This window comes from Alexandromys fortis, unplaced genomic scaffold (assembly GCF_014885135.2).
Source record: "Alexandromys fortis isolate MF-2015 unplaced genomic scaffold, M_Fortis_MF-2015_v1.1 scaffold_195, whole genome shotgun sequence".
NCBI classification, from domain to species: Eukaryota; Metazoa; Chordata; class Mammalia; order Rodentia; family Cricetidae; genus Alexandromys; species Alexandromys fortis.
The window spans coordinates 2,534,776-2,562,387 of NW_026068105.1; the positions used below are offsets into that span (position 1 = coordinate 2,534,776).

At 41.0% G+C, this 27,612-nt stretch overlaps 1 protein-coding gene across 1 annotated transcript in view; it reads right to left on the reverse strand.

The window, feature by feature from the left end:
• Nucleotides 1–27,612, reverse strand: part of Gucy2f (guanylate cyclase 2F, retinal) — a 79,158-nt gene that overhangs the window by 4,592 nt on the left and 46,954 nt on the right. Inside the window, exons 8-16 of the mRNA XM_050123995.1 lie at nt 24,887–25,063; nt 22,487–22,643; nt 17,649–17,798; nt 14,068–14,216; nt 11,802–11,965; nt 10,421–10,613; nt 7,151–7,325; nt 3,843–3,941; nt 829–923 (exon numbers count right to left, since the gene is read on the reverse strand). Of these exons, the coding sequence (XP_049979952.1) occupies nt 829–923; nt 3,843–3,941; nt 7,151–7,325; nt 10,421–10,613; nt 11,802–11,965; nt 14,068–14,216; nt 17,649–17,798; nt 22,487–22,643; nt 24,887–25,063 (1,359 nt within the window). The remainder of the gene's footprint in view (nt 1–828; nt 924–3,842; nt 3,942–7,150; nt 7,326–10,420; nt 10,614–11,801; nt 11,966–14,067; nt 14,217–17,648; nt 17,799–22,486; nt 22,644–24,886; nt 25,064–27,612) is intronic.

Sequence of the window (27,612 nt, forward strand, 5' to 3'; positions counted from 1 at the left end):
CTTAAACATCATCTTCATATAACATGGTGTTATGGGAGCAAATCAGGCTTATTGAGATTTGCCCTGATTCTGAAAGCAAATGACTATGTGACCCCGTCAAAGGCCTTCACCTTTCCAGGTCTTGATTCCTTTTCTGAAATGAGCAAGTTAGATTATCAGATCAGAACACTGGAATCTCCTACATTTAGATCCACATGACGAGAAAGAGATGAGAAAAATTCAATGGAAATTCCAAAAGGGAGATTGAATTATTTTATTGCCAAATTCCAGTTCAAATAATAGCCTCAACAGAAAGGAAATATCCTACTAAATGTTTGCCTTTCATAGAAACAGACTCTGTCCTTATCCCCTACCTTTCCAGTGCCCCTGATCTTGAAGAAATACCTGTGTATATAATGGGTCATTCATTGATGTGACTGAAAAGTCAGAAATGGTGGACACTGAGCGCACTAAAAGAAAATATAAATTCATCAATACTATGACTATGATCAGCAGTACCAAAGAGTAAATGAAATGGAAATTAGACTATCAAAATAATAGCATAACCCATTAGTAAATCAAATTCTGGACAGATCTTTTAGAAGAGATAGAACTTACAGTCTGAAGAAAAAACAGAAAGATTTTCAGTTCTCCCACACCCAGTTAAAGGTTAATTTTTCCAAAAGAAAACCAATGAAGCACAAGAGACCCTCAAATGGAACTCGAGAATCTGCCCAAGCTGCAGCTCCGTGTCCCAGACTCCTGGGTGAGCGTTGTCAACAGACCGTGACCTCTGGAGACACAGGTGTGTCCAAGTGGTTTGGTTCCGCAAACAAAAGGTCATTATACCTTGAGCTCTGTCCTTCCACGAAGCTCTACTTCATAGCCTTCACTCAGAGTTTGAAGAATTGTTACTGTGCTGAGACTGACATGGATTCGGTATGCTGTAAAAGAAGGGGGAACATCACTTTGGCTCTCTTCTCACCGGTAAAATCAATGAGACATTAACAATGTAATAAATGTCCCCACTTTAGAAAATAAAAAGCTCTCAGAAAAGTTGAGAGAGAGAAAGAGAGAGAGAGCTTTAGTTCTACTTGAAGAAAAAGAGGAGTGATGACCTCATCGGGCTCAAAGAAGGCATTAGCAATGGCACCTATTAACCTCCTAGACAATATCTCAGATGAAAGGTCAGGTCATGCAACAGCAAGGGGTCAATTTGACCCAAAGGTTGAGATGGCGAAAGCAGCACTGTGCTCTCAGCTGCAATGTAACTTCCTCTGAGGGAAACGTGACTTCAGGAGCTTGTTGCACTGGCTTTTATTAAGGCTGAATTATCCAGACCTATATAATCCTCCTTTAGATTCAATGGTGTCATTTCCAAAACAGGTAGACTTGCGGCCATCTCTCAGTATTATCATATTTAAAACATCAGTGAGAAATAGCCCAAGACTTATGTCCTTCAATATCTTGTGGGCATCAGACATCCCCAACTTTTTTTTCATGGGCTGTCAGTGCTTTCAGATGTAAATGTGCATGACCCCTAGTCTTTCCTAGTCTTACATTAGGGAACTGGATCTTTAAATATTGATCTAGGATCAAATTGTAATTCTTTACTGAAGACCAACCACTTACTTGGCCCCTGAGACAAGGTCCCTCAGCTTCCTGGCAACTGATACTATATGACCTGACACCTTGCTGAGACTGAGTCTTAAGCAAAAGTCTAAGATCTGCTCTCATATATACTCGCAGAAGCAACCCATCTAGAGGCTGGTTATGATCTGACTAAGAAGGCACGGCTGAAAAGAACAAGAACCTTTTAGCATGTATATTCATCTCTTTTCTTAACAGCTCAGTCCCCGTCTGTCTTTCTCACTGAATCACATTCCTGCAAAGCCTCCTCTCAGAAAAGGCTATTCTGTAGCTAAAAGCCATGTCCCTGACTAGTGTCTTCATTCCACTATGTGCCATCCCACTAGCATCCGATCTTCAGGAAATCTTGAAGTAGGGTGAGCCTGCAATATAGCTCAAAAGGCAGTTGATTTTAATCACTAACTAGCTACGTGATAAGGAGGACCACTCTTAAGTCCCTAATCACTCCCATTCTAAACTCCCAGTGTATTTAACTGGATGTGAAGGAGATACTGATGAAATTGATTTCTCCATTAAGAAGTTTGTTACACTCCCTAGTGTCATCCAATATGAGGTCAGAGTTTCTCTCTTATCAGACCTTCACGCAGTGACGGAGCGTACTGACATATTCGGTTCATAGATTTTAGAAAAGCACACTCCCCAGGTTCAGGAGCACAGAGATCACACGAGCATGCTTTGTGTCCTACACAATGCCTTCCTTGCAGAGCCAGGGCTTACAAAACACTTACTGTGGATGATTCAGTGCATCCATTTTCTCTTCCTGCCTGACAACTAGACAAGATGCTACCTAAAGCTCAGAATTTAATTTTTCCTCTCAGCTCCCTATTTCCAAAGTGAAGTGTGTGGCGTTTTCCCTAGTGCGTACCAGAATATGACTTCAGCCTTCTCTGAGCTTACATCAGTGCTAAGCATTGTGCCAAATCTGCATTGCAGTTCCATGCTCATTTTCACTCCATCTTGGGTTGCACTTCAAGCACAAAGTCATATACAAAGTCATATTCACCCAGCAGTTCCCGGATGACTATCTCCATGACTTCTGCCATATCAGTGGGGTTTTAAAGACTTTCCCAGATGCCAGGAAATTTATGCCGCAAGCTCTCTGTAAGTTTTGTGCTGCCCCTTAATCACGGCTGCACAGGCTAGATGGGCTAAGACTGGACCCATTGTAGAAACCCGCTTCTGCTGTACATGAGTGATGTGGAGTGGGGTCACACAGGGCACCACCTGCTGTGCTACATGCCCCCATATCATGGGGGACTAGTTTCAGTATGTGTTGCTGAATTTGAGAAAGAGCTTGCTTAGCAGTGGCCAGGGCCAGGGCTGCTGATGGTTTAAATGATTTCTTTTTTTCACCGAAAAATATAATCCATGGAATCTGTATGGAGGGTTTAATGGTGTTCTGTATGTTTTTCTTATGATAGCATTTGCTTTGCTTAACCATGATATAAATAAAAAGGCACATTGTGGCTCTGATGTACCTCAGTAGAGGTGGTGAGCAACCAAGAAACCAATAAAGCATCTTGTCCACAACCACCAATGGCAGAACCATTTGTACAGTTTTATTTGCAAAGAAAAGAAGAAGCAGAATTTTTGCTACTTTGACCACTTTGAAGGAAGTAAGGGTTTTATGTGTAGGCAAGTTGGGATTAATTATTTTGGAATTCCAAGCTCCTTAGATTGAAAGATTATTACTAGCTGAGTTCTGCAGGCTTATTTGATAAAGCCAGGGACTCCTGGGGTCCTAACTAGTTGAAAAATTGGACTAAAGCAACAGACAGCATCCACCAGCTGGGAGGCAGCTGGCTCATGTGCCTTCACAAACTAGTTGAACACTGAAAATGTCAAGTCTCTTACCTAGTTCTTTTCTCTACAGGGCTCCTTCCCACCTACCAGGCTGGCCAATTCTTTCTTTTGCCCAAAAGACATTTTTTTAAGTTGTTTTGATCAAATTGACTGGCTGTTTCAGTATCACTTAGCTACAGCTTTATTTCTATAACAGGATAGGTACATGTTCAGTCCAACATCACCCCCTACTGGCTTGCTATTAGAGACCAGAGAAATGTGTGATAAGTCTTAATCGTCTTGAATTATTTTTCACTTTCCTCTAAAACATAACAATACTGAGTACCTCATTTTCTTCCTCCCCCTCTTGCAGAATCACTTTCCCAATCATGAGATGGCCCCACTCCATCCATCCATCTACAGATACTCACGTAGCCCTGTGGATTCCATCCGAGAAGCTGTGTTCACAGTGTCTCCAAATAAGCAGTATCTGGGCATGGTGAGGCCTACCACTCCAGCAACAACAGGCCCTATTAAACAGCAGGAAAGTGGGACTGGAGTCAATAGGTGTGTACTCGGTGCTACTAGAAGAGACGTGCAAGCAGGACAGGGGTGGCTTCACAGAAGAACCAAAGTTGCCATCAAACTGATCTAGAAATCTAAAGGAAGACTGGTGATTGAATAATAAATGCTGGTCTACAAGAAGGCAAATTTACCATGCTCTGGACACAACTACTTTTCTGATTTACACCTCTATTCTAGCAACAGGTTCACTCAAAATGCTGCTGTCAACAAGGCAAAAATAAACATCAAAATCAAACCAAAAAAGCCTGAAGAAGGACCCAGGATTCAAACGGGTTTGTTGCAGTGTGGGGAAGGAGTGGATATAACTGTTTCTTACGCCTTAAGGTTGGGAGAATCTTTTAATCTATCTCCCAACTGTGTCTACAAAGAGAATTATTGCTCCAACAATCAGAAAATGTGTAAACAAGTGGAAGTGACTTTCCATTATCTGTGGTAGGAGTGTGGAAGAGCAGTGTGCAGAGATAATCTAAAATTATTTCCCATTTGTCCTTGCAGGAATTTTTGTTCTTACACTATTATGGCCGTGTTACATGTTCAAGATAACTGAAGGAAAAAAAAACACTTCAGCAGGTAGACAGAAAAATGAGCTCAACAGTCTATTGAAAGTTCCATTCTTAGCTTTCTGATTTTTGTTTTTTCTATGTTTAAAATTTTCAGCATTATATTTTTTTGCTGTTTCCTGAGTTAAAGGCATTGTTTTGTTTCCAAAAATTCTTTCTGCTGTGAATAAAAGCAAATCAGAACTAAAACTATTTTTTCATTTTAATTTACTTCTTTCTTTTTCAGTAGCATCTATTTGGGTACCCTGCCAGGCACTATGGGAGTCAAAAACAAATAATGTGCGGTCTGAATTATAACAGATATTCAAATCTGAATGGAGAGAAGAGCCTACCAAGCAGGAAGCATTCAAGCAATGTGGCTGAGGCCAAGCAAACTGTACAAAGAGAACTGGAGCGTTTTAGAAAGTGGGGCGTTATATGGAAGAGGGTTCCTGCAGGCAAGGCTTTCCCAGACTCTTGGAAGGTGACTAGGATACAGTTACAGGGAAAAAAGACATAAATCAAAGGCTTGTGGTTGGGATTTCAGCATGCATGGACTTTGGGGAAGCTCTTAGAGAAAACATTCTACCAATTTAGGCCCCCAGGAAGAAACTATAGATAAGTAAAGGTTAAGTCGGTTGTACAAAAATATAGTCCTTGGCCCACTAGAGAATTTTGAGCAAAGGTTATATAAAAAATATTCTTTGTCTTTTTTTCTTCTCTGGTCAGTGTATTGGATCCATTGAAGCAGGAGTGGATGACCCTATAGAAAAGCTATTGGGCATTTGGTGTCACAAAAAATGAACAGAAGGTATTGGAAAGGACGTATGGTGCAAAGTCAGCAGCCAAAGTGGGCACCAAGTAGATAGACATTAGGAAAAGAGAACCGGCAGACTTGATAGCTGTCTGATTGATAGCCATGACTAATTGGCATGGGGCTCTAAATTTATGTTTATTCACTGGAAAAGATAGTCTGAAAATTTAAATATGTTCTATTTGAAATAATTAGAAAGTACCCAAACTGAGGGACACTTGGGACACTGCAGACATGACACTGGAGCACAAATGAGAGCAGTGGATTTTCTTTTTGAGAAAGAGTGAGCAGCTGCTATATTTGATGCAAAAATATGGCTAAGATATGGTTCCTACTGCCAAAGAATTTGAAGTCTAGTGGTAGTGTGATGTGGCAGTCCCCTCTATGTGCTGTGATTACCATTAATGAATAAAGAAAATGCCTTGGCCTGTTGATAGGGCAGAACTTAGGTAGGTGGGGAGGACTGGACTGAATGCTGGGAGAAAGAAAGGCAGCGTCAGAGAGACACCGTGGAGCAGCCAAAGTCAAACATGCTGAATCTTTGCGGGTAAGCCATTGCCGCATGGCGATATACAGATTAATAGAAATGGGTTATGAGTTAACCAATAAGAAGCTAGAGCTAATGGGCCAAGCAGTGTTTTAATTAATACAGTTTCTGTGTGATTATTTCCATTTTGGGCGGCCAAGACCAACGAGTGGCCCCTTGTAACAGAAGTGCAAACAAGACAATGTGGATTATGCTGATAGTTATGGGAAGGATGAATAGAGAGAGGCAAGCATGGAAGCAAAATGATGTTATTACAAGGATTGATCCAGGAAGGAGATGCTGGTGGCCTAAACTTGAGTAGTGATTGTCAAAAGGGCACAACACAGACTCAAGGAATGTTTCAAAGGGCAAAAAGTTTAAAAACTAGCAGTTGGGGCTGGTAAGATATTTCAGAAGAAAAAGGCAGTTGCCACCAAGCTTGAGTTCCAGGACCAACATGATAAAAGGAGAGAAGCAAGTACTGTAAATTGTCCTCTGACCTTCACACAAGCACTGTGGCATAAACACACACAGTCAAGTAGAATAAATAGAAGTTGGTTGAATACTGAAGGTCAGAGGAAGAGAGGAGTCCAGGATGGCATCTAAGATGATAATCGGGTCATTGGCAGTAACGCTAAATGAAATATAAAACACGGTGGAAGGACATGTGTATGGGAAGAAGACATGTTGAGTCTGAGAACAAGGTGAAATGCTCAGGTGGAAATGCCATTAGGAAGCGTGACACACATAGGTGAAGAAGCTCAAGAGAAAAGACTGTCCTGGAGCTGTGGTATTAAAAGGAAGTAATATAATAATATTTGAAGTTCTAAAATGTGGTTATAAAATAGATACATAAATCATCTACAGTCACCAGCATATATGTAGTAGTTAAGGGGAAAAGATATAAGGGGAGGGGCTTTATTTGAGAGGGGATGAGTCCAGGAGAAAAATACTTTTGAATCATTGATTACATTATCCTAAACATCACAAATATTTGGTGATCTTGTAGCATAGCAGACATAGTCATGGTGGTGACAAATGAGAAGGACAGACTGCAGCATCTATGGTGTGGAACATAGGCTGCTGTCCACAGCAGTGTTATAGGTGGAAGAGAGAAGGGAAACCGGCTAGGCAGAAAGTAATGAAGCACTTCTGGATACCAGGCTAATGCAGCTGTCCAGAATCAGGGGACATCTACATAATTCTCCTTCCTCGTCTAAGTCATCTATGAGGTGCATGGAAATGATTTCTCTTGCTTTGGCTAGCTTCCATTACCTGAGTGCAGACCTATTCGAATTCTGACTGGCACTTCTGGCATGTGTCGCATCTTAAAGGTCCCCACAGAGCTCAAGATATCCAGAGACATGTTGGCAATCTCAGCAGCATGTCTACTGCCATTCCTCTTTGGGAGGCCCGAGGCCACCATGTAGGCATCTCCAATGGTCTCTACCTAGAAATTATAAAAAGTAGGATTAACAGACATGTAACCTCTTCATGTTATTTCCTACATACACAGGGTTTCAAGAGTATGTGGAAGCCACATATATAAAGTGAAGAAGGCAGCTCAGGGCTGTGAGTCATTGACAAGTCTAAATGTACATCAGAATCATTTAAGGAGCTTTATTAAAATACTGATGCATCCGCCTCACAACCAGAGATTCTGAAGTATAGCTTCTTCAAAGGCTATTGAATGACTCTAGGAAAGTACCAAGCTTCTGGAAATTTCTATATGATGAGAAAATAGAACTACCCCTAGGATGTCCCTGGCAAATTAGTTGGGGAAAATGTACCCAAGATACTGTCAGAGAGAAAGCCCTTCTCTAGTGAATTTTAGATAAATGGGCAGCCTTGGGAAAGAACGGGGAAAGGGAAAAGGGACAAAAAGAGTCTGTCCCCCTGACTTGCCTTGCCAATATGATCATCAGTGTCATAAACCTTTTTGGGTATGAGAACTAGGTCTTTCCCCACCAGTCACCTCCTTCTCTCCTACTGCTATATCTTTGAGGGGGGCGATAATTCTGGCCTTTGACTGTTCTGCAAAGTTAATTAATAACATTTTAAATTTTTTAAAAAAAGAACCAGGGCTGGACACTTGGAAGTAAAGACGAGTCTCTGCTCCTCATCTTCCCCACAGAGTGTGCTCACTCTCGTACATGGGAGCTTTTCAGAAAAATTCAAGTCACAAGCAAACTGGACGGACTTCAGTGAAATGCAAGAGTCTGGATGGACTACTATATATGAGATTATAGCTAAAAAGCAATGCAATTCTGAAGACATACTGCCATGCATAGAGAGTCTCAGGGTCACCGCTTACAATTCAGGGGCTTCCTCTATCCAGTGTGCCTATCTTTAAAATAAGATAATGTCAGTCCTCATAGGATTCTTAGGACTAAACAATTTAATGTACATCAAAACACTTAAAGCTGAGCAGGTGGATGATAACATATATTAAATGTAAGCTATTACTACTGCTACCATTATGACCCCCTCCAACAACGATAACAAAAAGCACGTCTTGAAGCCAGTCTTAGGACTATGGTTATTATTCAGTTCCATAAAATGAGGTTTAGGATTCAGCAACAGGGCTCACATAATGACTTTCTAAATTTAAATCAATAATAATAGACATTTGACCCCATGGGACTTTTGCTTCAATGTGCTTCCCCTCAGTCTCCCAGCATTGGTATGGTTTGGAGGGATGATCTCTGCAGTCAGATAGTCATGACATCCTTCACAAAAGAAGAGTTACAATGCAAATGTCATTTGGGTGCAGTGAGTTAGTGGCTGGCCATTATCAGAGCATGGTAGCTGACCATTTAGCTTTGATAAGTTGTTATCCCAGAGACCTCAGGGATATAGATGAGGACATTAGAAGAACACAAAGCCTGGCTCAGGCGAGCACTGGAGTGTAGATGGCTATGAGGAATTATGGGATTTATCAGTCAAAGGGCACTTCAAAGAAGCAAAAGCACAGAAAAGGATCTGGTTGAAATGGGGCAGTGGAAGAAGCAAAAGCGAAAACAAATCACCAACTTCTGCAGCAGACTTCTCACATTCATTCCAGATTACCAAGGGCCAGGGGAGGTGACGCCAATTCCGTAGGTAAGGAAAGTGGAAAGGCATGCAGCTTTGGTTACTCACTGATGGTTCAATTTTTATTTTCTTTGCAATCTTTTGCTTTAAATAAACAGGCTTGAAAATTTAGATTCCAGTTTTGGATTCAGACAGTCCTGTTCCATCTTAAAAAACAAACCACTAACTCCATATTGCAGCCAAGAAGTATCAGAACAGCTAATGGCCTCATCCCCAGGACCCCCAATGATTGTCTGAGCAGAATCAGCTGGATTGATTAAACTAGTGGCTGTGTTACTGCCCATGCTGAATCATCTTTGATTTTAGTTTCAACTGAATTAGCTTTTAGTGATTTGTTTTTCTCTTCAGGCTTCTTGAGTTCAACAAGTTAAGACAGATAGTCTGATTCCATAGATTTTTTTTCCTCCACAGTGGTTTCCATGTGCATTTCTTGATTGGTTTGAAGTTCCTGCTGATTGACAGATATGATGCTTATTTCTGAACCGTATTTAGATGGCATATTTTAGCCCGTAAGGGTCTCTATCCGTCTAATCTGAGATAAATACACTGCCAAGTGTGTGATTTGAGAGTTGGACCATTTAAGGCTACCATGAAGGATCCAATACATGAAGCTCTTCCATGGTTCTTGAGACATGAGTTATCTAAACTTGGGGATATCTGAGGCATCTTATATCTCCAATACAAGTATCCATATCACTAGCAACATAAAAATGTCTCTACAGAACTATGAGACTTTTAGTCATTTTCTACATATTCCTACCCAGAGACAATATACCATGTAGAAAGAATAATAGTAATGAAACATACTGCCAACAAGAGTGAAAGGAGTTATCTGTTATCTCCTCATATTCTGCAACCTTTGATTTTTTTTAAAACAGAGTGGAACTAAGCTGGAAGGATGGGAAATGGTGAGTTAACACTTCCTCAAAACTTAGATGAATAGATGTACTTTGGGTTAGTCTGTATCAGTCCCCAAAAGTTGCATTTGTAAGAGCACCCTGGTGTAATGCTGTATTCCTAGAAACAATACCTAAGGGGAAGAGCGAATTTCCATAGCATGTATTATATAAACATAAACTTGACCTAGAATCATTCTGTAGCAGCCATCAACAATGAAAAAAATTATCTTTTCATTACCCAGCACGATACATTCTCCATTGTGAAAATGCATTCACTGAACTATAACATGGCTCCCCATCTTAACCTCTTCTTAGTCATAATTCTAAACAACATCTCAAAAGAACTCTCTCAGGCAATCTGTTCCTTGTTTGAGACTTCTTCTATTTGGCCTTCATTTCCAGCAAAATACCAGTGGAGTGAAGTGCTATCTTAATTTTTATTTCTAAAAGACAACATTCTGTGAAAGTGCATTCTTAAATTTTGGAAAACACATAAATAAATCTCATGTAAAAATTTTCATGTGAGAAAGCATTAATCTGCTAGTTATCATACCTTGTAGACATCATGGCTACCAATGATGGCATCAAAGAGTGTATACAGGTCATTCAGAAGATCCACCACTTCAATGGGCTCACTCATGGCTGAGATGGTGGTGAAGCCCACAATGTCACTGAAGTACAAGGTGACCAAGTCAAATCCCTCAGGTTCAACTGTGCAGCCCTTCTTAAGGGATTCAGCAACTGATCTGAAAAGCAGACATAGCTAGCTATTCCTAAGAAGAGAGCAGCCTCCCCTCCCCAAGTGCCACACACTAAAGACAATTTCTCTAATAATCACTGTCAGGAAAATGATAAAAAAAAAACAGCTTCACTTGGGCAGAGCCTTGGGCAGAGCATTAATGATTTCATTCAACAAGTATATACTGAGCACAAGCAGTATGTCAAGCACTGGGCCAGGTTATGTGGGAGACCCCTCTGTGCGCTGTGATTACCATTAATGAATAAAGAAACTGCTTTGAGCCTACAACAGAACTATAAAGGAACATAGCTAGGCAGGGAAAAACTAAATAGAATGCTGGGAGAAAGGAGGTGGGGTCAGAGGGAAGTCATGGAGATAGATATGCTGAAACTTTGCTGGTAGGCAACAACCTTGTGGTGATGCACAGATTATGGAGATGGGTTAAATTAATATGTAAGAGTTAGCCAATAAGAAGCTAGAACTAATGGGCCTAGCAGTGTTTTAATTAATATGGTTTCTGTGTGATTATTTCGGGTCTAAGCTAGCCCAGCAGCCAGGAACCACAAGTGGCCCCTCCCCCAATAGCCTGGTGCTGAAATATAACTTGAAAAGATAGATCTACTCTCTGTTTCCATGGAGTTCCTTCAACTCCCAGGGCTTCTACTTCACCCTCTCTATTTGGGGGAATGTGCTCAGTTAGTTAGTTTTTCAGAAGACTAGTTTTAGCAATGATCTCCTTGAAGGCCAGATTACTTGGAAGGGAATGGAAATTCCAGCAAAAAATAAAAGAGAAAGTTCCCTGGAAACACAGGCCTGCTTCTTTCCTATAGGAGCTCAGAGCCCCTGAAATGTTTTGCTTGTTGTTTGTCTTTTTTTGTTGTTGTTGTTTTGTTTTGTTTTAAAATTGGTCATCCTTTTGGCTCTGTCATGAAGTAACATATAGAAAAACTAAGCCCACAAAACAGAAATGATCACTAGGTTCCATAAGAAGTAGGGAATTAGGATGCATATTCCAGTTCCTTGCTTTTCAATTCTACTTTGATTTGAAGGTATGACTCAAAGCCACTGGGAATACAGAGGGTGAAGGACAATGGGTGGGGAGACACAGTTGATTGATAGGTAACTTTTTTGGCCTTTTTTAAAAAATGGAACACACTGTTATAATGCTTCACACTCCTTGGGAGTTCACACATACAGTGGCAGCATCTGTGTTAGAAGCTTTTCTGTTTTCTGTTTTTCAATTTCCAGTTCTTCAGTTCGTTCCCGGATCAAATCTTCCAGGTTGCTAGAATACTGCTCTAACATCCGAAGCATGGAATCGATAATATTAGTCTTTTTCCCTTTATTGAAATATTTAAACTGAAAGTAAAAGAGAAAGAAAAGCCTATGAGTGCTTGAGCTCCAAACTCAGTAATGATGGAGTAGACCTCATCACAAATCTTTTCCTCAGAAGTTCCACATCAGGAGAGATGAGCCCAGATATAAATAGGAAATGTCTCATTGTCACCCTGCTCCATTCACAGAGCTCTTTCCCTTCCCTAGCCCCAAAACATTTCCCCCATTATTCTGGTTCTTACGAGTCTGGGCACAGAGGTTCAGAGAAAGACCCGCCGGCTCTGAAATGCTAAAACAATAGTAGCCATTTTAAAAAAAATAGGGTTTTGTCTAGAGCCCAGGTCAATTGTGGGTAACATAAGAGGGAGAAAGAGGGCAGGAACTGATGTTTTATCACTGTCATTATCAACCTACAGAATCACCCTTATCCTCAAATAACACAGTGTTGTCAATGACTTTCTTCACAACATAGAATGTTCAAAATATAACATGGTAAATACCATACAGTCCAATACCAAATGGTTCGATCTAATAGCTGCCTTTCATATAAGTCAAGTCATGGAGACGTTTAGCTAGTTTTGGTCTGTGTTGCTTCCTGACTTCTAAGAGGTTGCTGCTGGGTATGTTCAATACATCCTCTTGGGACCTTGTCAATCCGCAAAGAGCTTCCTAACATAAGCACTACAATCAGGAGCACATAGTTCCCTCAATGCTGTTATATAGTCACCATGTTCATAACCAGAAAAGATTGGTAGTGGTTTTGATGAATAGACTTTGAGGGTTCTGCCCAACAAACTTCATACAGCATGGCCACACATGCTCTTCTTGCCCCAAAGTGGACATTAAGAGGCTCCTTCTGAAATCTGTCCACATCTGTATGTTCACTAAAATCCTAAGCAGTCAGTTCAAATCCTCTGGGTTCCCCCTATAGCCTCGCTTAGAGAAGCTCATTCACCTCTTTGCATTTAAGTTGTATTAGGTGCAGGAATTAAGGAGACTATTCTTATCACTGGACAGACTAAACTTTTAGTAAAGCATTTTAGTGAGGGTAGCCCCAGTAATGTTTTGTTTGAAAGTCACATGATGGGCATTCCTCCTATCTATCAGTGACTTCTCTCCTGCCTTCTGAAATAACATCTTTAGCATCAACACAAGGACAAATGGTTTTTCCCTCTGCCTCACAGTACTTTTTTTAGAAATGTGACCTTTATGGTCCTTTGCCTTTTCCATACCATTGAACACCTGTTTGAGTGTCCTCAAGAACTCCAGCCAGACTAATGGAAGTATTGTTAGCTGGAGGACACAGATGACTTCAAAAGCAGGGTCCTCTAAGGTTCTCAGTCCAAGTCTTTCTCTTTTCTGCCTCAGATACCTGTCAGTCATAAAGCAGCTTAGTGCTGGACTCTGGCCAGGCTCAAAAGCCTCTCCTCCAGAGCTGAAACAGCACTCAAGGAGAGCACCTGCAATTTCTGTATAGTGCAAGTCAACAAGTCTTCAACTGCCTGCACCAACAGAGGGGCTCTGTCTTTTCTCCCAGCCTCTTCCTAGGAAAAGTATCAAGGTCTTTAGAAATGCAGTATCTTAAGGAGAGGAATTATCACTTTCCATGCGCCCATATTCCCTCCACTACTCTCAAGGAACCTAAGAAATCTGTCTGTTTCGTGTGAACACCTTTTCAAACAGGTCTTATTTCTTCTGACCCTACATAAACAACCTGGCATCACCTAAATACTATACTTGGCAGAGTTCCCTAGAAACTTTTAAACAAACGTAGTTGTGTGCGAAGTACTCCATGTGCCGTGATACTTGTCTTTCAACAGTTTCGATGCTAAGTCTTCCAAATAACCAGTGGCTTCATTCCATCATTGAAAGGCTTCTCAAAGCAGATTGCAGATGGCTCAGAAAAGACACTCATGTGCAGAAGAGCACCAGAACCAACCCCTGCGATCATAGAGGATGTGCCGGTGTTATTCCAGGCTTAAGAAAACTCAAAGCCAGCCCTGGGTCGCTTTTAAAAGAGGAATGTCCTTTCCCTTTGTAAGGAGCCCCTTCAACAATATAAGGACTCAATGAGTTTAGCCTCAGGGAGGCGAACTACAGTGCATTGATAATATTAATAGATTTACCTGGTTAAATACTTCATCAAAAGTTGGTCGTTGTTCCGCAGCCTCAGCCCAGCACTGTTTCATCAGATGGAGACACTCTGGAGGGGCATGCTCAGGAGAAACCACGGGCCTATACACAGGGGGAGGCTTTTGGAGTCTGTCTATGATTTCTTACAAAGCACAAGAAGAAAAAAGTTGGTGGTGAATCAGAAGAGAGGCACCAGGAGTCAGCAGAGAACTGAACTTCAACCAAGAAAGGGATTTGTCAGGAGAAACCATGAAAAGACCTTTTCTTTCATTTCCCCTCAGACCGCTTTAATGTTGAGTACAACTCACAAAGAGCCTTTTGGGAAGGTAGTGAGAAACTGATCAATTGGACTCTTAAGATAATTGAGTCACCATGTTATCCTGCTTCTGCGAGGTCATAGATGCAGCTTATCTAATGCCAATTCCAATATGCCAATTCAGTATCCTGTCCCTTTCATCTATCCCCAAGTCCCCTCACAATTACCACAGCGCAAACACTAAGCCTTTTCTGTGAACCTGTATCCAGCCAAGGTCCATGCATTGGATCCTAGGATAATCACTAAACAAAGGGAACTAAGAACAACAGTGAACAATTCAGGGCCTTGTTAAGACTCTCATGGCTGTTGGTCAATGAATGTCCCTTGGAGTGAAAAATTTATTACATGCCAAGTTATCGAATGGGCCCTTGGCATGTGTTATTTCATTGGATGTTCAACACGAACAGATGAGGTAAGCACTTTTATTCTTTCTGTAGATGGTAAAACTGGAGCACAAAGAGTAAGTAACTTGCCAGAAGTCACATGGGTAGTGAGAGTTCAGGTCAGAACCCATGCAATCTTCATCTATTACACTGCTCTGCTTCCAATGCCTCAGGTCTCAACCACAAAATCATAGACCCTCTTTATAAAGCCAAAAGTCTTCAGTGGCCAAAGGCTTAGGTTATCCAAACTGGGTCTTTTTACATGTGCAGAAAACTCTCTATAAATAGAAAATCATTAGCTCCCAATGTTCCTGTCTACTCATGCTAGCCTTCAAACAAATGTTTCTGCTTTTAGCCTAAACTTCTCCAAACTATTCTAAAAATATGTGTTTAGTCATGTCACTCTCTGGTTCAAAATGCCGCCATGACTTCTATTTCTAACAGAATAAAGTCTAACCTCTTCAACATGGCCCTATTTCTTCAGACTCACTACCCGTCCCAAGTCTCCTCTCCACCACCCTCAACTTTGATCCTCAGCATCCACCACCAAACTTTGACTGCCTTTTCTACCTCCATATTGACTGTAACACTGCAGGAGCGCTGCTACATAACCTAATGCAAGATGCTAGGCTCCATGGAACGAGTTCTGTTCTTGCCTCGATTTCTCTCAGTTCTGTGTACAGCTCAGCCTTGGCTCCTTTAGCCTAGAGCAGCCTGTAATAGAGCTCTCAGTACCATAGATTCCATGGCAATGAACTCCTTGGAATGTGACTGCCCCAAGGAGTTACTTTTTATCAGAACATACGTAGTTGACTGGATCACTTCTCTGCTGAGGCCCAGCATGGCTTATTCCCTTGAGGATGTCACAGTCCAAGGAGATAAGCAATGGAAAATATTACAAATGCTTTGGCAGGTACAGAGAGATGCAGGCAATATGCAAACTGAGCAAGTCAAAGGAGAATCTCCAGAGTTGGGGACCGCAGTTGAATGAGGCAAGGTGGGAAGAGAGTGAGGAAATTCCAGATTGCATGGGCAATGGCATAAGGGTGGGGGAGACCATGTACTCTCAAGGCAACAGAATACTAGAAGTGGCAAAAGATAAACGCAGACAGGGAGTGGATGGACTATGAAGGGCTATTACATCACGTGAGGAGCCTGAGCTGATTTCGAGAGAGACAAAGAAAAATTGGAGGGCTTTAAACAGAGGTATGATGTGGAATGCTGCTCATGCTGGCAAAAGACAGCTTCATAACTTAGTAAGTAATGTTTCCTACATTTTATTTTTTTAAGATAAATAATTATATTTTTATTTATTATAAGGGGAAAGCTCACAAAACTGGAACAAGAAGTCTAAGCTCAGCTGTGCGGCAAGGAAACCACAGAGAGAGAGAACACCTGGGCCATGTGCCCATTTTTCTCTGGGTCTCATATAGCCACATTTAACTTGATCCCACCTCTTAAAGATAATTGGTTAACAAGGCTTCCCCATCAACCTATATGCTTCTTTTTAAAAATTCTGTTTTTTTCCATTTCCTTTTCTCTTTTTAACTTTTTTTTTTGTTTCCTACATTTTAAAAACCTTTTCCTTTGAAGTTAATTTAGACTTCCAGAAAAGAAGCACAGTAGTACTCAGTGATGACCTGCATACTTCTCACTGAGCTTGCCATAATGCAAACAAAACAACAGTGAGGACATTGGTATTTGTAGCGCGCCATTACTACTGTTCTTATTTGGATCCCAGGAATGTTTACTCGAATGTATTTTTTCTATTCCACAATCCAATTCCAGATATTTTTCTGCATATAATTGTTATGTTATCTCTTCCAACCTATGATGATTCTTCATTCTTTTTCTCGCGTTCATGTTTTTAGATACATTTGGTAAGGATTGGCCAGTTATTCATTTATTTATAAATCCCACACTGGTCTGGAACTTGCCATCCCCCTGTCTTGGCTTTCCAAGACCTAGGATACCAAGATTCGGCCACCAAGCCCAGGTGCTATTATTCCCATGAGGTTATTTAGTAGCATGTCTTTCAACCAGGATTCATCTGAAGTTCTCTCGTGATCAGACTGAGGCTATTCTCTGCTTTTATCTTTGTTGTTATTGTTGCCAAGAGTGGTACACCACAAAAAAAAAGGTGTTCCTGTCTAAGTATGAAGCTGCACAAAGGTGATTCACTATCTTGCTGCATCATGCCAGGGGTACATGATGTAGGGATGTATTATTATAGGAAAAGGTAACCTCGATCACTTGGTTAAGGTGATGCCACCAGGAGCCTCAACTTGTAAACCTACTCTTTTTCCCTCTGTAGTTACTAAGCATCTTCCAAGATCAGATGAAACCGGGTGCGTTCAGAGTGATATGACCGCATATAGACAGTTGCTAAACGTGTTGTAAGCTCACACGTTGAGAATATGCAGCTAGCTTGTTAGCCCTAAAACGTCCACACACGGATTTCATTCTCTGTTGATGGATCTGACCTAACACTCACGTATTTCAGTGGAGACAGGCAAGAAAAATCTGTGACACTGCTAGGGGAAAGGCTGACACCACAGGAGTAGCAAAGTACATGGGAAGAACTATCAGGGGAGCAGAGGTCCTACATGGTGGGGGTAGTGCAAACTAGAACATTAACATAAGTCCTAAAGTTCCTGGATTATACCTGAGTTTGCAAAGGGACCCGCTTCCTGGGTGAGGGAATTTCTTCCAGATGCCTAAAGCTGTCTGGCTCCAAGCCCTGCCTTCGTATAACAGACCAGCTCTTTTCAGACTAGCAGGCTGCTGTGCTAACACACACTGGCAAAATCGTGACCTACTGATATGGGATGGGACACAGTGGGCCCCTAGCATTCTGTTCTCAGTTCCTGCTTACCTTTGGCAGGCAGATCCATCATGCAGAAAGGAGCACCCCGGACCATCACTTCTTGCATGATGATGGCAAAGCTATAGACGTCTCCTGCAAATGAACCTAACCTGATGCCCCTAGGGGCTCTTAACAGTTCAGGGGCTGTCCACAGCAGCTCTGCAAAGAAAGAATTAGCTAATGAATGCGAGGAGGATTAACTGACATCTGCAACGCCCTAAAGGGCTCTGAGTGTGCTGTTTTATTAACTGCCTTATATTTTTATTAGACAGACTGGCATGCTAGTGCCCCTCAGGGTCTGAATCTATTAATCTAAGGGATTACATAGAGAGAGAGAGAAAACCTACTATTCTCTCCACCCCTTAGAACTGTGCAGCAAGACACAATATAAAGGTGTGGGGAAGGTCAGGACACCAGAAGTAGAGGCACTATCTGGTGCTTGCTTTCATGCTCTCTTGAGCCTGCAAGTAACAGTTGGCAGGTTTCCATGGAAAGGCAAGGGCAGTGCCAGACTGGTTGCCATGGATTTGCTGCTTGCTAAGATCTATATGTGTCTGGTAATTTGATTTTGCCGGGGCTCAACTTGCTTGCCCCAGGTCTTCTCTGAAAGGATGAGAGCATCCCCAGGCCTCTTGTGCTCCTTGCAGAGCAAAAAGTTCTAGCAGCTACTTACCTGGCTCTGCAAATATTCACTGAGTGTCTACTATGTATCAGGCACTGTGCTGTGTGGAAAAATGGCGCCAAACATGACTCAAACTTTCACTCACCCAAGAAGAGTTTATAAAACAGAGGACAAGACAGCCATGTGAATCCCTTATTGCAATTACAATATATGAAAAGCACTATATTATACAAGGAAGGGAATCTATTAAAAACCAAATTTGAGTAATGGCTGTACTCTGCTGAACTTCAGGCCCTATACAGGGCAAAAGTTTATCTCTACTCTCAGAGTTTATAGCAGTCAGAATATCGGAACATTTGTAGCAGGCACCTTAATGCAAAAAGAAATGGTCTTTTATAATATAAAGGAGGAAGTCAAAAGAGGAGGTGGGCTTTTTGTTTTTGTTGTTGAGTGGAGATATAAACAAAATACCATTTCTGTAAGATAAAAAATGGCTTAATATGGGTAATTTCATCAGATTTTAAACTAACAAACATCTGAGCTGGCTAAATTAATCCAGGAAGGCTTCCTGGAAAAGTTAAATCTTAAATGTGCTCATTAAGAAGGTCAAGGGTGCAGCCCCTGGAGCTGAGAGGTGAGGGCTTTGCAGGAAGAAAGAACAGTATGTACAAAAGAACAAAGGCAGAAAGGAGCAAATTGCAGGTGGTGGGAAGGTGGTAAGCAGATTAGTGAAAGGCCCAAGACAAGGGCGCTGGTAAAGAATAATGAGAAAGGAGAAATGGGGCTGGTGAGGTGGGGGGAAGGGAGGGTGGCAAGAAGAATGAGGGCAGAAGGTGAGAGGCCCTGAGAGCCAAATGAAGGCATTTGGAGTGAATACAAAAGGCAGTAGGGGTGCTGGGGCTGAAGAGGGATTTGATGAAAACCCTGTTTGGGAAGATTAATCTGGAAACCGGCACAAGCTGGATGGAAGGAGAAAGGCTGGAGTCAGGGCGAGCAGCTAGGAAGTTCGTGCAGTAAAAGCTTGCCTGAGGTGAAAGGGACCTGAATGGGGGTGGGGTGCAGCAGCAAAGCTTGGACCCGAATAGCTGAGGGGCTACAATAGAAAAGGAAGTGGCAGGGTCAGCTGCCTCCTCCCTGGGCTTCGTGAAAGAGGAGTTAGTGGAAATGCCTCGGAGTACAGACTGGAAAACTGGAGAAAGCCTGATAAGGGGTACAGATGCTAGGGCCAGGGTTAGGGCTGGTGATGGCTAACTTTTCATCATGTGCAATGCAGGGGTATTAGGAAGGGAGCCTAGGAGACAAGTTCCTATGAATCAGGAAGGTACGTAGAAAACAGAGATTATTTGCTTTGTTAGTAAAAATTCAGGAAAGAGAAGCACAGTCTTATTTTTAGACAGCCATCATGAAGAGGCTGGAACAAGATCTTCTAGACCCAGTCTTCCCCATGTGCCCATCTTCTCCCCTCTTTGCCTTTCAAGCATCTACTCCCAGTAACAGGCATCTCTGACTTCCCACCCAACAGTCTCTGGTACACTCACAGTAGAGGTTCACTTGCAGTGGTGGTTTGCTCTTATGTCTGCCTTCCTAGAAAGTCATATTTACAAAACCACTGAAGTGACTGAGTGATCCTCTAGTCATCGTGAGAATTTAAGCAGAATAGGTTTAGAAGGGTGAGCCGGAGTGGATATTTGAAAGCAAAAACAAAAATGGCACTTGTTCCTGGCATGGTCTCCCTGCACATTTAAAAGCATGAGAAGGGGAAACAAGCCAACCGTCTGATAAAAAGCTCAGTTATTAAATACAATCATTACCAAATAGTTCTTTCAGAGAGCACGGCAGCATATGTTGTTAATGGCTAAAACGAGCTCGAATCTCTACTACACTGCAGTTGAGAGCGAACAGTAATGAACACTCATCCCATCTTCCAACCCATCCCCCATCCTCATGTCCACCCCAGAACCAAGAGCCGCTGGCTGCCACTAGACTATCAGAAAGGTGAGAAAAAATTACTCTGGCTTCTTTTGTATTGGCTGCAGCTACTACTTACACGAACTGTTATATTGATATATAGTCAACTTTGAAAAACCATGAGGATATAGCATTAAATAATCAGAATGGAATTCAAGAGACCTGGGTTTATAAAGCCCAGTTTGACCACTAATCAGCTTACTTTCCTGAACCTCAATCTTCCCAAAGCAAAAATTGAGCAGACCCTATAAGCCTCATCATTTAGGATAGATCAGTTCCATCGTTTAATTTTTTTTTCTCATTCATTCATTTACCTAACAAATATTTATTCTGTTACTGTGGGACTCAAACCTGCTTCTTATCTCCATGGAGCTTACAGTTTGGGAATGAGGAATAGATAACTGAGTAGATAAATATTACGAGCAAAGTACAAATCTATAATAAATTTGGGGACCTTAAAGATCTTGAAAGCAACTTAGCCGGACATATGGGGTCATAGGAAACATCTTGATGCAACAATACTTAAGCTGAGTCCTAAGGGAAGGAAACTTAGCTGTGTTCAGATAAATGTCTGTGACAATGGGAAAGGAAGAACACCCCAGGCAGAAAGTGCAGCATACATGACAGGGCTAAAGAAAGAGCTTGACATACAGAAGCCACCTGACGGAGTTCTTCAGGGCTGGAGCAAAGAGACAGAAGAGAAAGGGTTAAACCCAGACCAAGTAAGACTCAGGTAAAGAATTTGAACTTTGCCCTAAAGGCAATGAGAAGTCATTCAGTGAGGGACACCTAGAATGAAGCCAGATTTGCAGTCTAGAAAGTTTGCGATGGCTGCAGTCTATGGAGAATAGACAGTGATTTCGAGAGTGGAGCAAAGCAAGAGTGAGAAACAAAGATGCAGAGACAGTACACAGTACAAGCCCACTCTTACGCACATCCACAGAGGCACAGCTAAAGGCAACCTGCAGAAATCCTGTCCTCACTTTACAACAAGATGTCCCTAAGGTTGAAAGTTTTGCCAGTCTGTGAATTAATGTGAATTAAATGGAACCCTGAGAAAGTATTGTGTTTTACCTTTTCTCCATGTCTAATTTTTACAGAATGTTAAGTACCTGCCATCTCTGCAGCTATTATCGCAACACCTTATTGTAAAGCAAGGCAAATGGCAAACTAGGCATTCGAACTAGAATTAGACAAGTAATTACCACGCAGCTATGTCAGGGACAGGTAAAGGGAGAGGGAGCAGGAGAGGGGAAATGTCATAGCTGTCACTGTTATTTTTCCAAGAGTTTCAACTCCTCCAAAACATGAATGGGCAGAGAAAGAGGAAACCAGGGTTTGTTGCCTGGGTGAAGACCTGAACTGAAATGCAGTGAGGTGACTGTATGATCTGAGTAGCTTGTGAGCCTCTCCTCTCATCTGTAAATGGGAGAGTTGGACCAGATGGCGTCCTACAGCTTATTGTTGCATACATTTTGGAAAGTGTAGTTTGATATTCTCAATGCCTGGCTGTCCATCTCTATCTGGGCATGTGGCTCTCTGTCTTTTATTGTTCTTGCTTCCCCTGTAGCGAAGTCAGCAATTTTTAAACTCGCAGGGCCACCATGTTCTAGCCGCCTGTCTTTTGGGGACTGTCTGTTCTCCCACACCTCAGGTTTCTCCTTTAGCTCTGATGAGTTGTGATTCTGCCCAGCATTCCTTAGTGCTGCTACTTGTGCAACAGACATAAGCCAAAGCACAAAGTGGATGTCCCAAGCATGCCTGCTTACTTACAAGTCTTTTACTCGGTCTGAACCCATTCTACACAACTCATAGAGTGCTCAATGGCAAGGGGCTGCCTCCTTGTTTCTTTCTCTCTGATAGATATGCTCTAGTGACACCCCATTCTAGAATATAGTTTGTGGGGGGTCCAACTTTTAAATCACTCTCCATTCAATCTGACAAGTATTTATTGAGCACCTACTGTGTGCCTAGCACTCAGCAAGATTCTCCAGGGACTGCTGGGGTGTCTAAACAATACAGCCTAATCCTGCCTCAGCAGGGACTGAACAGTACTGCAATGGCTTTGTTTGGAAGGAAAGACTGGGCTGAGGTTACAGCCTGCAGACTGCATTCAAGTCCCTTGGCTTGGAAATGAGGCTGGATTTTCAACAAAAGTGAGGAGTTGAACTCACCCTAAGGCTTGAATTCAGCGCATAGTTTCATTTGAACCTTGAAGTTACCTTGTGTGCACCAGAGGGCACAATTCATTGCTTACCTTCTTCAGAAGGTTCCTCTTCAGAGAGTCTCAGCATTTCTAAGATGTCATTAAAGCCATAATCTGTCACCTTTAGTACAAAGCGCCCATCTACCACACAATTCCGAGATTTTAGCCTCCCGTGAATAAATTTTCGGTGGTGTAAGTATTTCATTCCCTGCAGATGATACAACAAAATTTATTTAGCCACTCGTTTAACTGTTTTATGCTTTTAGAGCCAATTTCTGTGATTGTTAATGGCACGGGTGATTATGATACAGAGTCCAACCCTTTTTTCCTATTTGCAGACAAAGCAATCCTTTGACACGATGTTGAGGTCTAGTCTAGCTCTAAAATGCTTGGCTTTGATAAAGAAACGTATCTTGTGTTTATTGAGAATTATGTGCTACTGGGAGATGTATTGACATTTCAAGTACAGGATGGATCCATACACGTGTAATTGCCAGGATCTGGGAGAGTCTCATTCTCCTCCACAGATCTAATGCAATTCTCAATCCATTATTAGCAGAAGCAGAAACTGGTGAGGCAATTTAACAGGAGCTACAAATTGTTTACATATGTACACTGTAGGGGTTCTACATTTTCAGAAGAACCATGTACGCTTGTAGATATGTACATAAACAAAACAAGAAAACACTGCAGTTTTGATTTTCTATACTGCATAATTGGAAATAAACTGAGTATCATAAGGGAGTAGCTAGATTTATGATACATTCTTATTCTTGAATATTCTGTAACACTTAGAAAGAATAAGGTCGATCAGTATGCACTTATAGTGATATAACTATAAACCAAATACAAAATAGTGAGCTGCCAAGTTATGGGATGGCCTGTGTATTAAAAATAAATACAATTGTTTTAATATATGCAAACAAACATAAAAGGAATTTCAAGTCTAGTTTCCAATTTTTTTGCAGTAGCTAACTTACAGTAGAGGTGATAAAAGGAAGAAGGCTGGATAAATGTCAGTATTTTTCCCACATAGGTTTGTAACACTTGGTTCTAATTTAATGTACTGTTTTATAAGGAAAGAATGGCTAAGTGGAGAAAGCTAGGCATTTCCGATCTGTGGGATGCTTGAGAGCCTGTACATGACGTTCGAATGTGATGTACAAGAACTGCCCATCAGATGAATTTCATCACTTGACATAGACATACATCTGTATTTTAGTATTTAGAATTGCTGATGCCAAGTGGCCTTTTAGTGAACCAGCTCTGCTTCGCAGCCTGGTACCTCTTTGCATTCTCACACTTTCCATTTTGTGCTCTCAGGAAGGCTTGCTCTTCAGCACTTTCAAGCCAAGTCTACAATGGGCATGCTTTCTCCCAGGATAGCTAGTGTTTGAATATCACTGACGATGGGCCTGAGGATGTGTGTAGTGTGAGCAGAAATAGTACTAGAAGAGGAACTGGGGGATTTGCATTCATATCAGCTGTGACAATATAGCTATATTGTCATTTTCACAGCATTCTATTATCATCTCTGTCACACAATAGTCATCTGATAAATACATATTAGGAACCTACTATGTGTGCTAGATATTGTAAACTAAAGACTGTCTCAGGTAGCCTTTCCATGCTTCTGGGGGTTTGGAGAAGGTTAATCATGGCCATTTTACAAACTGAGAATGAAATAATGTCTTGCCCTTTTATACCTCCTTGAAAATGTCTGTCACTATACAAAACTCAAGGCTGTGATTAATGTGTACATAGCTCAATATGTCCTCAGACCAACTCAATCAGAATGCACATACACAGAGCTTTATGTCATCCCATAGAGTTCATTGACTCTACAGAAGTTGAGTCATGGACCTTTTCATAAATTCCCATTGTGGAAGTCTATGGCACACACAATGGAGATGCTCCCTTATCTAATCAGTGGACGTTTGTGTTCCAGTGATCGAGGCCCACATCCACAATTAGATTTACAAAGTCTCATCATCCAGTTCTAGACTTAGACATCTTTTAGAAAATGAAAGCCAGCAGCTGATTCTAAATAGTGTGAAAGATTCTAGGTGTGACTATTCCCCAATATCTACAAAGCAGCTTAGAAGTGGGATATGGCCAAAGGCTGAAGAGAACTTTTCGGCAAACAGAAGAAAAGAGGGAAATGTGGCCCCCAGATTGAGAGGGAACATGGGCAAATACTTTCTGTATCAATACGCTATATGTATATGGACAAAAGGGCAGTGAGAGGGTGGAGACTCAGGACTTGGGAGAAAATGCGGAGGAGTGAAATGATCACAATAGCCCACAGGAAAGAAAACATCTCCAAACCTTACATTTCTAACCCAAAAGAGTAAAAAAAAAAAAAAAAAAAAAAACAACAACAGTCAAAAAATCTTTATAAATTTCAAATCTATAACAAAAATCCAAGATTCCCTTAGTCTTGCCAGTAACCTTGATGAGGTCCAGCAGTAGTGAAGATTTGAACATCCAGTCGAGTTTCACGTCATCATTAGTCAGTATGTCTTCTAGGCTCCTTCGAGAACAAAATTCTGTCACAATGGCAAACATCCCTGAATCACAGAAGAAGCCCAATAAAGGGTTGACATTCTCATGCCGCAGGTCTTTCATCTGCAAAGAAGACACAGGGAGAACAGTCACAGCTGCCTTATGTCAGTGGCAGACTGTTGGCTGCACTACACAAAGGTACAAGAATGAGGGTGGGCAAGATGCCAAAGCTGTAAAAATGAGAATAAATATATCTTATGTATTTACTTGAGATATGAGAAAATGATAATATGGTCATAGGGAAAAAATGAATACAGTGCAGTTACTTGTCCCAAAGAGCTCACACTCGGTAAAGAGAAATAGGAAAGTGATCTCAAAATTACATCTCATCACGCACTGTGTTTTAAAAGAGACCATGAGATGTTGAGTGAGTTCAGAAGTTAAACAGCTCATCCAGACAGGCAGTAGGGGAGGCAGGTATCAAAGGAAGCTTTCCAAAGAATTGATAACTAAACTACTGAAGAACATGCAAGGATTGACCAGTTGCCACGACGGAGGGGCAGAGCATTTCTGAATTGAGGAAACTGCAATAGGTTTAGTCTTCCCGGGCTACTATGCAATGTGGAAAATATGAAATAGAAAGGGCGAGAAATAGACAGAAGCCACAAACCATGATGTGACTATCAAAATTTCACTGTCCTGTGTCATATAATTTTATGGAGAACCATGAAATAAAATTTAAATAACTATACTCTATTAATAGTCTCAGTAAGCAGATATAAGGCACACACATTTGAGTATTAGTATAATGTATTCATCTGCACAGTAAACTAATTATAGATCGAATTATTCGAAAAAGTTGCATTTATGCTGACCATGTACAAACCTTTTTCTTGTTACTCCTAAAGCAATGCAGCAAATTATGTACATAGAATTAACATTGTAATGAATATTAAAAATAATCGAGACATAATGCAAAGAATATGGGAGGGTATACATTGTTTGGATGCAAAGTATTGTTCTATTTTATGTAAGGCATTTGAGTTTTCATAGATTTTGGTATCTGAGGGATTCCTGAAACCAATCCCCTGAATATAGTAAGTACAATTCTCTGGCCATATGTAACCGCATATATGTGAGTGTGCACACACTCATGTGCACACAGGCTTAGAATGGTAGCAACACTGAATAACTAGAAACAGACTAGATCTTAGATGCATAATATCATGAGGTGAGAAGTGAGAGGACAAAGTCAAAAGATTGTCACATAAAGTATGGAGAAATAGCAGTCCGTTTACTGGCATGGATTACACTGTAAGACTCAACAAAAAGGTCTGAGCCAAAAATAAGTTAATCTTCACGGAAACTGACTATCTCCTTTGCCTATTAATTATAAAAAGCCTGACACCCATGACAATTATTAGTCTACTTCAGCCTAAACCAATTAAAGAAGACATGAAAACTCGCTTACATATAGCAAATTAAGCACATTCTTCTAAGATTTCATTCTCTTATGAACCAAAAAACCGAAACCACTGGGCTCTAGAACTGTATTTAAAAACTAATACAAACTGATTAAGAAAATAATTCACATTCCCTAGCCTCTACTGAAAGTAAGCATAGCAATATGAATGAAGTCTAAGCAATGGAATAAAAGAGAAGGGATATGTTCCATTTCTAGTCAAAGGCTTTCAAGAAGCAAGTAAATATTTCATAATAATTTTCTAATTCCATTGATAAATACACATTTAACATCAGACATCGTAAATCTATAAGATAGCTGTAGCCTGGATTTCTAAACTGTCATATTGAAGGAGGATCACCTACCAATCAAGAAAACCTGTCTTTTGTTACTGATTGAGTGAGAACTAAATTTAGGCAGTGTTTTAGGATATTTAGTACCTTGGATATGGTGGGATACACTTTTAATATCAGCACTCGGAAGGCAAGGCAGGTAGATCTCTGTGAATTCAAGGTTGCCCTGGCTACATAGCAATATCGATGCCAGCTGGGGCTATATAATGAGAATCTGTCTCAAAAATAAAACATTAAAAGGCCAGGGTTATAGCTGAGTGATTGACCACATACATGACTTATTGAGTTCAATCTCCTAGCACCAAAAGACATTAATTATTCAGAAGCATATTTGTTAAAGCATCTAACAATATACAAATAGCTATAACACTGGCATATTTTGGGCCTACATCTCTGCCTAAACTTTACAGCCATCCATCCTCAGATGTAAACATGAGAGAATATTCTGTGTTGAAAGTAGATAGATACTTACATGCAGTCTTGCCCTATGGAGACTCTGAATAATATGGAGAGAAAAACTAGAACCCTTTTGCAAGGTGAACAATTACTAGATAGACATATACTTTACCTCTTCCATAACGCTTACTTAGCTGTCTACCATCAAAATATCAAGGGTTGAATGTGTCTTGCATCAAGATAGTTGCTATTTCCCTATCTGACATAAAACCTTTAAGCATTTAACTACCAGAGATACCTGCTTCTGAGTCAAATACTAATCCATATAATCTTAAATACTACTTTAATTAAAGAAAAACATATAGCTATCCTCCTGATTATGGGAAGTAGACAAGATTGCCGGGCAAAAAATGGGATCTTGGGGGAGGGGGGGAGGGAGGTAAGGGGGGCAGGGGGGGGAA